The 14,149-nt window shown below is 45.9% G+C and overlaps 1 protein-coding gene across 1 annotated transcript; it reads right to left on the bottom strand.

Annotated features, from left to right (window-relative positions):
- Positions 1 to 1,745: 1,745 nt before the first annotated feature.
- RNF183 (ring finger protein 183) lies at positions 1,746 to 8,018 on the bottom strand. The gene is made up of 2 exons (XM_061200090.1): positions 7,779 to 8,018; positions 1,746 to 2,855 (listed from the first exon to the last, which is right to left on the bottom strand). Exons 1-2 carry the CDS (start codon positions 7,903 to 7,905, stop codon positions 2,251 to 2,253), a joined length of 732 nt encoding a protein of 243 aa, XP_061056073.1. The 5' UTR covers positions 7,906 to 8,018; the 3' UTR covers positions 1,746 to 2,250.
- Positions 8,019 to 14,149: the final 6,131 nt, after the last annotated feature.

Below are 14,149 nucleotides of genomic sequence, written 5' to 3'. Positions count from 1 at the left end.
ATTTATACTGCCCTTTTGAGGAGTCACTGCATCTCTTACTCTGACTTCATGCCAAAGGGAGTTAATTTTACCACTTCTACCTTGTGAACTTGCAAGGAGCCTATAGTGTTATTCAACAGGAAACTATGTGCATCTTGCGACAGATGATATTTTGTTGTGTAGAAATGTCTTCAGCATTGCAACATGTCTTAGCATCCCTGACCTCTGAGGTACTAACAGCCAGAAGCACAACGCACCCCTGCATTGGGGTACCAAAGATTCCTAAATGCTCTCTAGAAGGATGGCACTGCCCACCGTTAGAACTATTGAATGTGAAGACAGAAGATGCCACAATGTTAGGTATATCCTTCCCTATCCCAGAAGACTCAAAGCTGTGTCTTGTTTGGTGAATCAGCCACTCCAAGAGTGTAAGTTCTATTTTGACTGAAAGGCCTCCACCACATGCTAGCTGGGTGACCTTGAACAAGGTAGCTAAACTTGGGGAGCATCAGTTTCATCTGTGAAATAGGGGTAAAGCCTGCTTAACTCGGGAGCAGTAGTCCCTAGTACAGAGGCAAGTGTTCTTCCCTGAGCTTCCCCTGGCTCCTCTCTCTGTTCCTCGTGGCTCTGAGAATAAGGTGAGATCATTGCCTAATTTACCCAGCACAAGAGTTAAGGAGCAAGGATGTGTAAAGAAATGAAGTCAGTGGGGAGACGTCAAGTCCCAGCTTTAGTATAATTATCTTCAGTGGTGCAAATGGAGAGGTAGATGCTAGTCCCCTGGCAGGATATGTAGGCGGCTTTCCAGTTTCATAATGGAGAACTTTTTCTTCACAGTGGAGCTTAAGACTGTTTGGTTTTACTAAACATGAAGTATGTATGTCTTGGCTATTTTGGAATATCTTGTACATTAAGACCCCTAAGAGTTTATAGAAGCTGGTTTCATTAAACTTACAAAATGTTATTTAGAGCAAATAAAACCAATTTCTGGCCTCTGAAAGCTTATTCTACAAATCCCAAAAAACAAAATGTTATCTTTTTGTGATGGTGTTTTAACTGCTTTGAGATTGTTTCAGAGCCCTGAGCCACCAGGCAGTATTAAAAGTGAAGAAGAAATCAGGGTTTTAGATACTGCAGAGGTGGCAACCTGTAGTCAAGCAGCATTCAAATTCTATCTAGTTTTCCTTGGTTCCTAGATTCTGTTATGTAAAGTGAAAACCAGAATCCCCTGCCTGCATGGCCTGGGATGGGAACTAAGGCTTTTACTCTAGCCGGGGTTTCTGCCTTACCTCTTTTTTTTTTTTTCTTTTTTGGCCATGCCACACGGCATGTGGGATCTTAGTTCTTCGACCAGAGATCAAACCCGTGCCCCCTGCAGTGGAAGCACAGAGTCCTTACCACTGGGCCACCAGGGAATTCCCTGCCTTACCTCTCAAGGCCAGAATTACAATGGTTAGAGGAGGGGAATCAGAGCTCCACCCCGAACCTACCAGGAGGAATAAAAATCTCTTCCTCCAAATCCCGGATTTCTTTTGATCACTGACTCTGGTTTCTTTCACCTTTAAACTTTTCTACTCTTAACACTCTATAAACCACACACTGACAAGAGGTCGTCTTGTACAAGAAGCAGCTGAGTGAACGTGCCCTCCTTGCTGGTAAGGACTCTGCCACCCCTGGCTCATCCTACCCTTCTGTCCCCCTAGTTCTGACAGAGGACCAGCCAACTCGTTGTTGAATGAGTGAGTGAATGAATTAATGAATGCAGGCCATTTTTACTGGGACTAGTGGCAAAACATCCAAAGAGAAAACTGAAAGGGAAAGACAAACACATTTGCTCACAATTGAAGTTCACTCTCCAAATTTTTTAGCAACAAATAATAGAAAGAGCAACTCCAAAAAATGTGAACTGAGTTCAAAGCAGCTCCAGTAAGAAATGCAGCTTGCTGTCTGAGTGGGTCAGGTTCCTGGATGCCATCGCCCAGCCCTTTGGTACAACATGCTACGTAGCCCTGTCATCACAGATCTGCTTCTCGGCCCTTCCATGATCCGTGGTTCACACCCAGAGCTGTCTGTATCTTTTTCCATTCGCTTTCAGAGGTTCTCATTATAGTAGGACTCTCTTTGTTCCCAGAAGCAGATGCACAGCCTAGCCGATCCCTGGATTGTAAAAAAGAACAATACTACAAAGGAAGACAATCCCAAATGAGGCTCTGCAGTCCTTATACCCAGCAGCAGCCAAGAAAGGCTTGGTTCTTTGTCTGGAACAGATGCTCACCCCACACCCCCAAAAAACTGCTTGGTCCAAAAGATGGAGAAGATGAGCAACAGAGTGACACTGAGGATGACAGCCAGCAGGTAGGCAAAGATCCGGAACTGCGGGTTGCGGAAACACCCCCTCAGAGAGTCGTGGCTGGGGCTGGGGATGGGGATGGTGGTAGGGGCCACATCCTGGGGCCGCCCAGTCTGGCTCCCAGGCCCGGGGCCGAGTTCCAGCGTGTAGACCCGGGGCTGGTGCAGGAAGTAGCGGCTCTTGGGCTCGTCCTTGAGACAGAGCTGGCGGCCTTCCAAGATGATGTGGTGGGGCTCCAGGCGGAGCAGGGTGAGCACGGCAGTGTCCGTGGGCAAGTCAGTGACAGGCTGTCCGGAGGCCAGCACAGTGGGCTGGCGACAGAGCGGACACAGCAACCGGCGCCGGGCCGGAGTCACCAGGCTGAGGTGGGCCAGGCACTCCACGCAGAAGGAGTGGCAGCAGTCCAGCACTTTGGGGGTGTGGAACGTGTTGTTGAAGGGGTTCCAGCACACAGGGCACTCAGGCTCCCGGCCCTGCTTCTCCGCCATCCTCAGACCAGACACTGGGAGGTCTGGCAGGAGACGTCCTGGCAGAAAGGGAAAAGGAGCGAAGGAACACCCATTAAGCTCCGTGCCTGTACTTGGCCCTAGGCTGTGTCCTGTGGGTTGTTAAAAGGTATTATCACCCACATTTCACAGATGAAAAAACTTAGGTTCAAAAGGTGAAGTGAAATGAACTTATCTACAAAACTGAAATAGAGTTACTAATGTAGAAAACAAACTTATGGTTACCAGGGGGTAAGGGGGGCACGGATAAATTGAGAGATTGGGATTGACATATACACACTACTATATATAAAATAGATAACTAATGAGGACCTACTATATAGCACAGGGAACTCAATACTCTGTAATGGCCTATATGGGAAAAGAATCTAAAAAAAGGATGGATATATGTATATGTATAACTGATTCACCTTGCTGTACACCTGAAACTAACAGGTGTAAATCAACTATACCCCAATAAAAATTAAAAAACAAAAAATGAAGCGATTGTTTCAGATCACCCAGTTCCTAAGCCGTAGAGTTAGGTCTGGTGCTACTGCAGCATCCCCTCTACCGGGCCCAGGCCTGAGCCACCCCACCATCATCGAGCTCCCGCTCGAGGAGCCGGCACCCTGGCTTTGGAAATGGATAAAAATGCTCCTTGTGCTGCATGTGATTGCCCTTGGCCTCTTGGGCTCCAGGGAGAGGGAGAGGAGCCACAGTCAGTGCTTCGTGCTACAGGGCAAATATTTCCTTCCCTGCTGCCTCAGATCCTGACTAGCACAGAGGTGGGCTTTGTGAATTCCCTGGTCTATCCCTCCTCTGGGGGCAAATGCCAGGCCCTCTCTCCCTCCTCCCCTTGGGCTGCAGGGCCAATCCTCAGAGCCCACTGGCCCAGCCTTTGTGCAGGGCACTGCACTGGCCTGGCAAGGGGGCCTCTGGGAAGGCTTTTCCCCTTGACCTGGAAACATGGAGAGGCTCCCCTGCCCAGATCAGCCCTTCCAGAGCCTCCTCCCAAGATTTGGCCTCCCCTGGCTCCTCCTCCCGCCCTTTGTCCTAGAAACTCCCAGAGCACCCACCTGGCCTTCCTTGGCACTACGGTTGTCAGGCAGACTACCCTGAAGGGCCTGAGGCTCCAGCCTCTTCCCCTCCAGAATCTGCAAAGCTTTGGGAGACTGCCTTCTCACCACCAACCCCGGGACCCGTCTCCATAGCAGCGTACACACAGCACCTGGAGCTGCCAGGTAGCCCAGGCTGCAGTCTCCCGAGCGCACCTGCCTGCAGCGAAGGCCAGAGAGCTGCCCAGGTGGCGAGTGGTGAGGTGAGGCACCAGTGTTCCCCTGGGGCGTGGCAAACAACCAACCCTGGAAGCCAAGTTATCTGTGAGATTGTGGGCGGTCTCTTCAAGACCTGGGATCCCTGGCCTGGAAAGGCAGGGGTGGCAATTTCTTTCTTCTAGATTGTGGAGAGGGTAAGTGAGCTTTCTGGGCTTTCTCTCTCCTGGGCCCTCATTTCTCTTCTAAAATGGCTGAAACCTCCTTCTCAAACAAAGGGGCTGCCTGCCCTGCCCTTCAATTGCTATGAAATTCACCTGCTGCACAGCCTGAAGTCTCTGAATACTCCCTGAATATCAGATTCAACAAGTCCTCTCCCATCCCCTTCTGATCACTTAATGTGCCCAAGGAGCTACACCCAGAACATGCAAGCCTGGCTGCCTTATTTGTCCTTAGAGCACAGATGGTCAGCCTGGCAGGCACTGACCGCTGAGATCTTGGAGTCCAAGACTCAGCCCTCCCACCACCCTTGGGACTTAAAAGTAGGAGTCAGGGAGGAGCAGTGCTCCAGCCCCACGTCCCTATTTCAACCAGAAACACTTGACTTTTCTCATGTTGGTCATTTGAACAAGTTGAAGACTTGAGCTTCTGAGGAAAAAAAAGTTAAAAAACCTCTTCTCCATCCTAACCACTCACTTTGCAGATGGGAGGCAAGAAGTGACTCTCACCCAAGGTCACCCACTAGTTAGTGGTGACACCTGGACTTCCAGGCCACCACCATGCTGCTGTCAGAAAGGTAGAACCCTCACCCATTCAGTCCACCTGCTGGATGTGTGTTATTAACTGGATAGTGAGTGTTTGCCTTTCACTAGGAGATTCCTCGTGGCCAAAAGTCTCTCATGGTAGGAATCCAGGAACCGTGCAGGGGGGACTTGGGGGTAACGAGTCTCCCTTGTGCCCCCGATATGACATCATCTACCCTGACTGAGTTGGCGCCTGAAGCAAAACCTGCTTACATTCTCACCCGTGGCTTCCTGGTTTCCTTCTAGACCCTAGACCTCTGTCACTGCCTCGTGACAGGGAAGAGGAAGTGATGACATGCAGGAGGAGGACGGAACAGCTCTGGCTGAAGCTCGGATAGTTTGCCAAGGATCCTCACCAATGAATGCCTCCTTCTGTGGACGATTCGTCCTTTCTACGAGCAGTCATTGAGTTAATGAGAGCTCGCCACATGCCAGGTGCTGTGCTAGGCACTGGGTAAATAATGGGGAACAAAATAGACATGGTCTTTGACCTCATGACATTTAGAGTCTAGTGAGGGAAAGAGACATTTAATGAGTGATGGGCAATAAATACACAATTTTAATTAATACTATAAAGGACAAAAAGGAAAATGGGCTTAGGGGACTTGTTGCTTCAGGTGAGATCACCAGGGAAGCTTCCTCCAGAGAGGTGATATGAAAGCCAAGACCAGAGGATGAGAAGAATCCAGCCCTGCAGGGTGGAAAAAGAGCATTCGAGCTCAAGGGAACAGCATGTGCCAAAGCCTTAGGGTGAGAAAAAGCTCTGTCGTTGAGGAAGTGAAAGGAGGCCGGGTGACTGGGGTGTAGTGGGTGGGCCTGGATGGGGAAGTGGCTTTTAGGAAGAAGCCAGAGAGGCTGCCCTGGAGGCTGGGGAATGCATCTGGGTTTTATTCTAGGGCTGAGCGTGTGTGTTTGTATGTGCTTGCCGGCAGGGTTGGGGGGTGGGGGGTGACCCGATCCTATTTCCATTTTTAAAGCAACATTCCAGCTGCAGAGCAGAAGACAGAGTGAAAGGGATGAGTGGAAATGGAAGACCAGTTAGGGGCTCTAGCCGTGGTCCAGGTTGGGATGGTGGGGCTTGATGCATGTGAGGCGTTGGTGGAGAAGATCAAAGGGATGGGTGAAAGATATCTTTGCAGATGCAATCAAATATACTTTCCAAGAAGCAGTGGACAGCATAGATTCTAGAACCAGGTTGTCAAGGCTATTGACCCCCAACACACTGCTTGTTAGGGCTGTGATTCCAAGTGAACTGTTTAACCTCTCTGTTCTTCAGTTTATTCTGAAAAGGAAGCTAAAAGTGGTGCCTCGGAGGGTAAAGCTCTTAGACAGAGCCTGGCACCCAGTAAAGACTGTATATGAGGTGGGTTGCATTATCCCTGCAAATGGATTTGAGAGAGAGGAAGGCTCAAGGCTGACTGAGGCCACGAAATTTTCTGCATTGAGCTTTGAGAAGCCCCTGAATTCCAGAGTGTGTCAGAAGCAGACCTTTAGTATTTATCAAAGACCTTAAAATATACATAACCTTGATTCAGCAGTTCCCCCACTGGGAATTTATCCTGTGGAAATAATCCAGGACCTGTGCCAAGATTTGGGTAGAAAGCACGGCTCTAATGGTTAAAAATTGAAAACTGCCTAATTATCCAATAGTAGGACACTTATTAAATAAATTCTGCTCCATCCATACAAAGAGACATTCTGCAGCCTTTAAATGATGTGATAAAACATCTATTGATATGGAAATACATCATGACATGTCATTAAGTGAAAAGAACCATTAATAAAACCATATTACAGTACGATCTAATTTTTCAATATATGTGTGCAATGGAAAAAAACGTGTGGAAAAACAAACACTGAAATGTCAACAGTGGTTATCTCTAGGGGTAAGATTATAGGTTTGTTAGTTTGTTTGTTTTTAATTCTCTTGCCTGAAATTCTAACTTTATTGCACTAAGCTTGTATTACTACCCTTAAAGATCTTCCCCTCCCCACAAAGCAGACTTCCATTTTCTGAAGTTCCATGGCCAAAGCTGTAAAGGGATGCTCAAGAGGAGGGATGATCACTGTTGAATCAGCACCTGGGCCCTTATCTGCCATGGTCACCTCAGGCCTTGTCTGTGGTTTCAGAGTCTGTCTCCAGGAGGGACTCTGGCCACTTATCCACCAACGACTCACTCTCAAGCCAGAACATCCCAATACCACCCCAAAGACATCGCCTCAGTCTGTGACCAGGTCAGTCAGCCAAATATCCATTGTCTGTAGCATCACCCCAATACTTGCAACCTCCAGAGGAGAGAGGTGAAGAACTAGCATTTTTATAGGACTTCCCAGTTTACAAAGGGCCTCAGTCCTGGCCGGGGTCTAAGTGTGGCAACTCACATCTTGATGGTATAATTTGCCTTTTACAATTTTTTTTTCCATTTGCATAGACCATTTGATTCTGTAAAACCACCCTCTGAAGGAAGCAGGATCAGGAGTCGACAGTGTGCAGCTATGGAACCAGACTTCTTTGCTGTGAGGTCTTAGACAAATGGCTTAACCTCTCTGAGCTTTGTTTTCCTCTGTAATATAGGCTAATGATCTCACCTTATGAGCTTGCTGTGAGGAAGGGATAATGACTGTTATGTGCCCAGCAAAGCACAGCAGATGCTCAATACATAGGTAGCATGCTATTTTTACACTCATTTTATAGATGGGAACATCAAGGCTCAGAATGGTGAAGTGACTTGCCCAAGGCTTCACAGCTAAAGAATGGCTGAGCTTGAAAGATGATCCCAGGAGCCCTGCCTCCCAGGACAGCGTTCACCCGGTCGGTGGACGATGCTGCCTCTCAGGATGCAGGGCCCTGTGACCCGTCCCTCCACGACCCTCCCTGGTTCCTTACCTGCTCCCTCAGCGCCTCCTCCACCTCCTCCTGCTCCTTTGCCTAGCACGGCCCTGCAGCATGTGCTCTGGGCTCTGACTTCTCCCTGCCTGGTTTCCAGGCAGTTGTGGGCGTGCCTCATTTGCATGGTCTTCAGGAAGCTCTCGGCCAGCTCTCCATCTCAGGTTTTTCTCTCCTTCCCTCTGCTGCCTTTGGACTGTCTGAGCCTACCAGGGACAGCCTGGAAGCTTTGGTTTCATCCTCCTCCTGTGAGTCACTCTTGCTTTCTCTCTAAGGGGGTCGAAGTCCACTCATCTTTGCAGGCCTCTGTTCTGCACCCGGTTGGTCTCCTGCATCACCTCTGACTGCACCGCCTTGGCTCACACACAGCCTTATGGGCAGTTGACAGGCAGGCAGGTTGTCTGTGATGCCACTTCTGCCCCTCGGTGCAGATCGATCCTTTCCTACTCTGCGCCCTGCAACTAAAATACAAAGGGCACTTGCAAAATATTGAGAAAATTATTTAATCCCAAAGGAAAACCATTAGGGGAGAGTCACTGAAGCATAAGCCTGAAGAGCCTGGGTTCTCAATCAAGTCAGATTTCTGGGTCAGAGTCAAGTCCTCGCTCAGAATCCAAACTCTACTTACTAGTGATGGAGACTTGAGCAAATTAATTTCTCTAAATATTATTTTTCTCAGCTGAAAATGGGCATAATAATTTTACCTATTTGATCCACAGGTTAAATGAGATAATGCATGCAGAGATCATAACACAGTGCCTGGTACACAGTAAATGTTAACTATTATTAAGAGACGATCAGGCAAATCACAGAAAAAGAAATACAAGTGGAATATATATGTAATTGTTCAACCTCATTTATAATTAGAGAAATTCAGATTTAAAATAAGATACTGCTATTTTTCCTATCAGACTGACAAACATTAACATAATATTAGCTAAAACCTGCTACCATTATTAAAAGTAATAATAGCAGTTTATGTGCTTTATTAAATGCTTCTGATCTGGGACAATGAATCCTCCCAACACTCCCACAAGGCACAATATGGATCACATAAAATAAATGACTTGTCCTAACTCTTCCACAGATAAGGAATCAGAAGCTCAAAGCAAGTAAGGGGTTTATTTGCCCAAGACCTCATGAGAAGCAAGTTAAAGAGCTGGGACTGCAAGTATGACTCTGAAATCTGTGCCGTTGCCTCACTGTCTCCCAAAAGTGTGTTCATACGATCCATCTTTTGTTCCCTCTCCTATTCTCTGTACATATGGTCCTCTTCTTTTATTCCTTTACTGACCATTTAAATTGGGGTTTGGAGAATAAACAGAAATAAATGTATTTTATGATGTAATCAAATGCCCTAGTCCCCTTATTTTGTGTTTTAAAATTTTTATTTTAGAAGAGGTAATACATTTGCATGTTCAGCACGAGAGGTTTCATTTTGCAATGAAAATGTTGTTCTCCCAGCTACCTAATTTCCCTAAAAATTAAGGAATTATACTATCAGTTTCTTGTGTATCTTTCCAAAGATGCTTTATGAACACACAAGCAAAACTCCTATGTCAAAATGTCTATGTATTCCTATTCCTCCTTTTTACACAAATGTGCATTTGGTATGCATGGTTCTACACCTTGCTTTTTTCACTTAACGATGTATCTGAGATATCATTCTGTATTAGTGCATAGAGCTTTTTCAGTTTTTTAATGGTTGTATCATATTTCATTGAATGGCTGTACCACAGATTACTTAACCATTCCCTTATTGATCTAATCCCTTCATTTGTTGTTGTTTGTTTGGTTTTTTTTTGGCCTCTCCTCAAGGCATGCGGGATCTTAGTTCCCTGACTTGGGATTGAACCCGGGTCCCCTGCAGTGGAAGTGCTGAGTCCTAACCAGTGGACAGCCAGGAAGTTCCCCTAATCCTTTCATTTTAAATATATAAATATTGGCTGGAAAAATAAATGCCAAAATGATTGCAGGATTTAGATTAGCCTTGAATTGTCTGAAAAATAGCTGTGTTCTTTGGGAAGTTGTAGATCCCTAACAAAGACCTCTAAGCATTTTTCCTCTTTCTGAGCAGGAGACAGAGGGATGCCTCAAGGCATGACCTGGTGGCCTGGAATTCCCTCTCAGCCCTAGAACGCCCTGCTTTCCAGTATCACTTCTGGTTAACTAAGGTTAGTGAGAATTCAAGACACTGATTCAGCCCAAAGGATCTGGTTCGTATTTGAGAGTTTGGAAGCCATGCTTTCTGGCAACTCATGCGAACCAGGAAGAAGTTTATACACTTTTACATAATAATATAATTCCCTGGAAGTATCCAAAAGATATGTGTGATATTGTGATTTATAATAAGAAATATTTGGCCTTCATTCTATTCCTGGCCTGGGATTGAACCCACGCTCCCTGTGGTGGAAGCGTGAAGTCTTAACCACTGGACCGCTAGGGAAGTCCCTTATTTAAAATGCTATTGCAGAAGAATTTTTATTGATCTGTGAAAATGGTCACAATATACTATAAATTGAGGGGGGCAAAGCAGTTACAAAATGTTATAGGTATGATCCAGATTTTGTAAAACAAAATTTATATATAAAGCCTGAAAGGCCATGAGACAAAATGTCCCAATGGTTATCTCTGCGTGCTAAGTTTACTGGTATTGCCATTTTCTTCTTAACTATATTTTCTAAACTTTTATTAATAAATATGTATTACTTTTGCAATAGGAAAATTCACTTGGAAAACAAGGAAGTCTGAGTTTTCTGCAACCCGGGAATCCAGAACTTAAAAAGAAGCAAGGAGGGTGTGTAAGAAATCAGTCAGGGCATTGCAAGCATTGACATAAAAATAAAATAAACCATGGCCCTTTCCCGGGTCACTGCTTGTCTAGTGAGCAAATGCATTATCATTAATATCTCTGGGTGGTCAGGGCTAGGGAGTACTTTGCAAACAGTGGAAAATTTTCCAGGGAGATACCCAGGATAGATAGTGAGCCATCTCAGGAATTTGAGGGTTGAACTAATTTAGTTCATGCTTCGGAGGTGAGGTCAGTCAGCTGGAAAAGCACCTCATCTAAGCAGTACCTTGGAACCGGGTGAGTGAAGAGTCATGAGACTTGGTGGGGCCCAGCCAAGGTCGGGAATGGAGGCGGAGGGTGGCATGAACCATGTGGGGAGGAAGAGACAGCAGAAGGCAGTAAATGGGCAGTGGAGGATGGAGAAAAGACGGTGACGAGGCAGGTTTTGGTCAGGTGATCAGTGTTGAGCAAGCTCCCACCCCCGCCAAGGGCACGGGGCAACTCTCCCTGTGGGACACCACATTATCACTTGGAGCCATGCCTTAGGCTTATCCGGAGGCCAGAACAGTCCCAGCAGCAGAGGCATCACCTGGAGATTGGTAGGAATGCAGAAGCTCAGGCCCACTCCAGACCTACTGAATCAGAATTTGCATTTTCACAAGATCCCCAGGGGGATTCAGAGACACACTGAAGTATGAGGACTAATTTAGGAAAAAATATCTCCAGTATATGCTCCTTGACTCATCCCGGGTACTTTTGTCTTCAGGTTCTTAAAGACTTCTCAAGGATCTGACACCAGGAAGAAGATGTCCCAGACAGGGCTGGGTGAATCTCAGCCTGGGAATGGACACCGTCCCTCCCTCCCCATTTCCTGTGTGCAGCGTCTGAGTTTGTTTTACACGTCACAATCCTCATACAAAACCCTTGGGGCCAGATGTGTTTCAGAATTCAGAATTTTTCATATTTTAGGAAGATAATATGATGCATTTACCATATACTAGTGAGACCTGAGGCAGCACCTGGTAATCAAATGCATTAATATTCTGCAATTTATTTTTTATTTTATTTTATTAATATTCTGCAATTTATTATAAAGATTGATACCCAAAAGAATAAGCACCATCAGGTCAATTTTAGCACCAAATTTAATGAAAAAAACCTTTGTCTCCAGAACGTGGGGATTTTAGCATTGTGGATAAGGATTATGAACTGTTTTATTATTTTATTTTATTTTAAAAATGTGTCAGTTGAATAAATTTAGAAACACTGATATAACACTATTTCCCAGCCCTCGTTTACCTCAGACTTAGCAGGAACTACAGGATCTAGATATTCTTTCAAATATAAAGTAGTTCACATAATTCCTTTCATCAAGCAGGTCACATCTGGCATTGTTATTCCCAGATCAATTCAAGGCATTCTGTGAGGAGCGATTGGATTTTGATGAAATTAAGAATTTATCCCAGCTAACATCAATGCGAAATGTCAGAGCTAAGGCTGGACCCCAGGGCCTCCAGCTCCTGGTCCTGCGCTTTCCTCCTCTCCCTTCATCTGCCTTCCCCTCCCCTCTCTGTCCCCAGGCAGAGGGTTCCCGGCTGAGGACACAGGACAGCAGTCCTCCTGCCCATGCCACCTGGTGTGTTTAGAAACACAGAACTGCAATTGGACGGTTCTTCCTCCAGCTGGGCTGTGAATGAAGCATCTTGTCTTCCAGTCCCCCAGACTTGCCGCCACATCAGGGTGGCAGTAATTGCCCCCTGAAGGTCCTTGGAGTGAGTTGGGCCAGGCACAGCCAGGTAAGTCCTGACACTTACTCTGAAGCCTTTCTCCACGTGACCCCTGGCAGGAACACAGTGGCAAAAAGTTGCAAGAGGCCGTTTGTACAAGGAAGGGCCAGGGCAGTTTCCAGGAAGGTCTCAAAGGCCTTCTCCAAATGCCCGGAGAGAAGGCTCCCGGGCCAAAGTCCATCTCTGCTCTTGGAATGCTCAGCTTGCAGTACGGGCAGAGGGATCCTTTCACGGGCTTTTAGTCGAAATCAGGAAGCCGGGCCCCTCCCTCCTTGCTGGGTTCCCGGGGCCTCATGGTTTGCACTCTTCTCTATGGCACTTTCTCATTTGTGCTCGTCTCTACATCTGTCTAGTTTCCCTTCTCTCATGGGAGTTTATTCTTTAACTTTTATTGTAGTACATGTCCAATATGGAAAAATTAGGCAACTCAGATGAATATAACACTGACACTTAGGAACAATCTAGGCACTATTCGAGGGGCTCTACCTGAATCGTATGACATCCCTGATGACAACTCTGTGAGTAGGTGCTACCATCATACCATCTCCATTTCACAGATGACGGCACTGAGACACAGATTAAGTCTCTTGCCCAAGGTCGTGAGGCTAAGAAGCGGCAGACTGGGATTTGAACCAGGCATGGTGGTGCTGGAGTCCACGCCCTAAATCCAGGCCACACTGCCACCTATAAGGAGAAAATAAACTCACCCAAAATCCTACATGCAGAGATGACCACCGAAAAAATAAAGCTCAGGATCCAAACAATGTGAAGGGTCTAACATAAAGCCCTCTCCACAATAAATAAGACTGTAAAAATAACATCTTCTGGATGAGAGGCAACTCAAAGTGGTTTTTGTAATTGTATTATTGTATTCTTATTATCACATGGTTCAGACAAATGGGTCATAGAATCTTCAGTATGAAACTTGAATTATGGTTTCACAATAAGAACTTTTCTACGGATGGTAATTAGAAAAATTCTTTCTGGACAAAGGTATGTTTATCATAGCCTTTCAGTGTATAGCCTTTCAGTCTCTTTATAAGTATTTTTTTTTTAGAAAGATTTTATTTAATAATTATTACTTAATTAATTAATTTTTGGCTGTGTTGGGTCTTCGTTGCTGCACGCGGGCTTTCTCTAGTTGCGGCGAGCGGGGCCGCTCTTTGTTGTGGTACGCGGGCTTCTCACTGCAGTGGCTTCTCTTGTTGCTGAGCACGGACCCTAGGCGAGCGGGCCTCAGTAGTTGTGGCTTGCGGGCTCAGTAGTTGTGGCTCACGGGCTCCAGAGCGCAGGCTCAGTAGTTGTGGTGCACGATCTCAGTTGCTCCACGGCACGTGGGATCTTCCCGGACCAGGGCTCGAACCCGTGTCCCCCGCATTGGCAGGCGGATTCTTAACCAATGCGCCACCAGGGAAGCCCTTTATAAGTATTTTAAATGCAAATTTTTTTCATACATTATTATAAAATATGTCATACTCTATGTACTGTTTTGTAGCCTTTCCGCTTATCTTTCCACATCATAAAATAGTCTTCTACAACCTTTTCTTCAAAATGAAAATAGTCTTGTTTTTGATCATAAAAGTGACAAAGGAAATAACAAATTTATGTATTTGCTTGTAGTATATGCGTGAAATGTCTCTGAAAGAGTACAGTAGATGCTGGTAACGCTGGTTACCTCTGGAGGGAGCCAGATGGAAGGCAGACGTGGATGAGAGGGAGACTTTAATGTATAAACTCTTGCACTCTTGATTGTGACTATGTGAATGAGTTATCTATTTCAAAAATAATTAAGT

Source organism: Eubalaena glacialis, chromosome 9 (genome assembly GCF_028564815.1).
Source record: "Eubalaena glacialis isolate mEubGla1 chromosome 9, mEubGla1.1.hap2.+ XY, whole genome shotgun sequence".
NCBI lineage: Eukaryota > Metazoa > Chordata > Mammalia > Artiodactyla > Balaenidae > Eubalaena > Eubalaena glacialis.
This window is presented reverse-complemented; position numbering and strand designations above follow the sequence as displayed.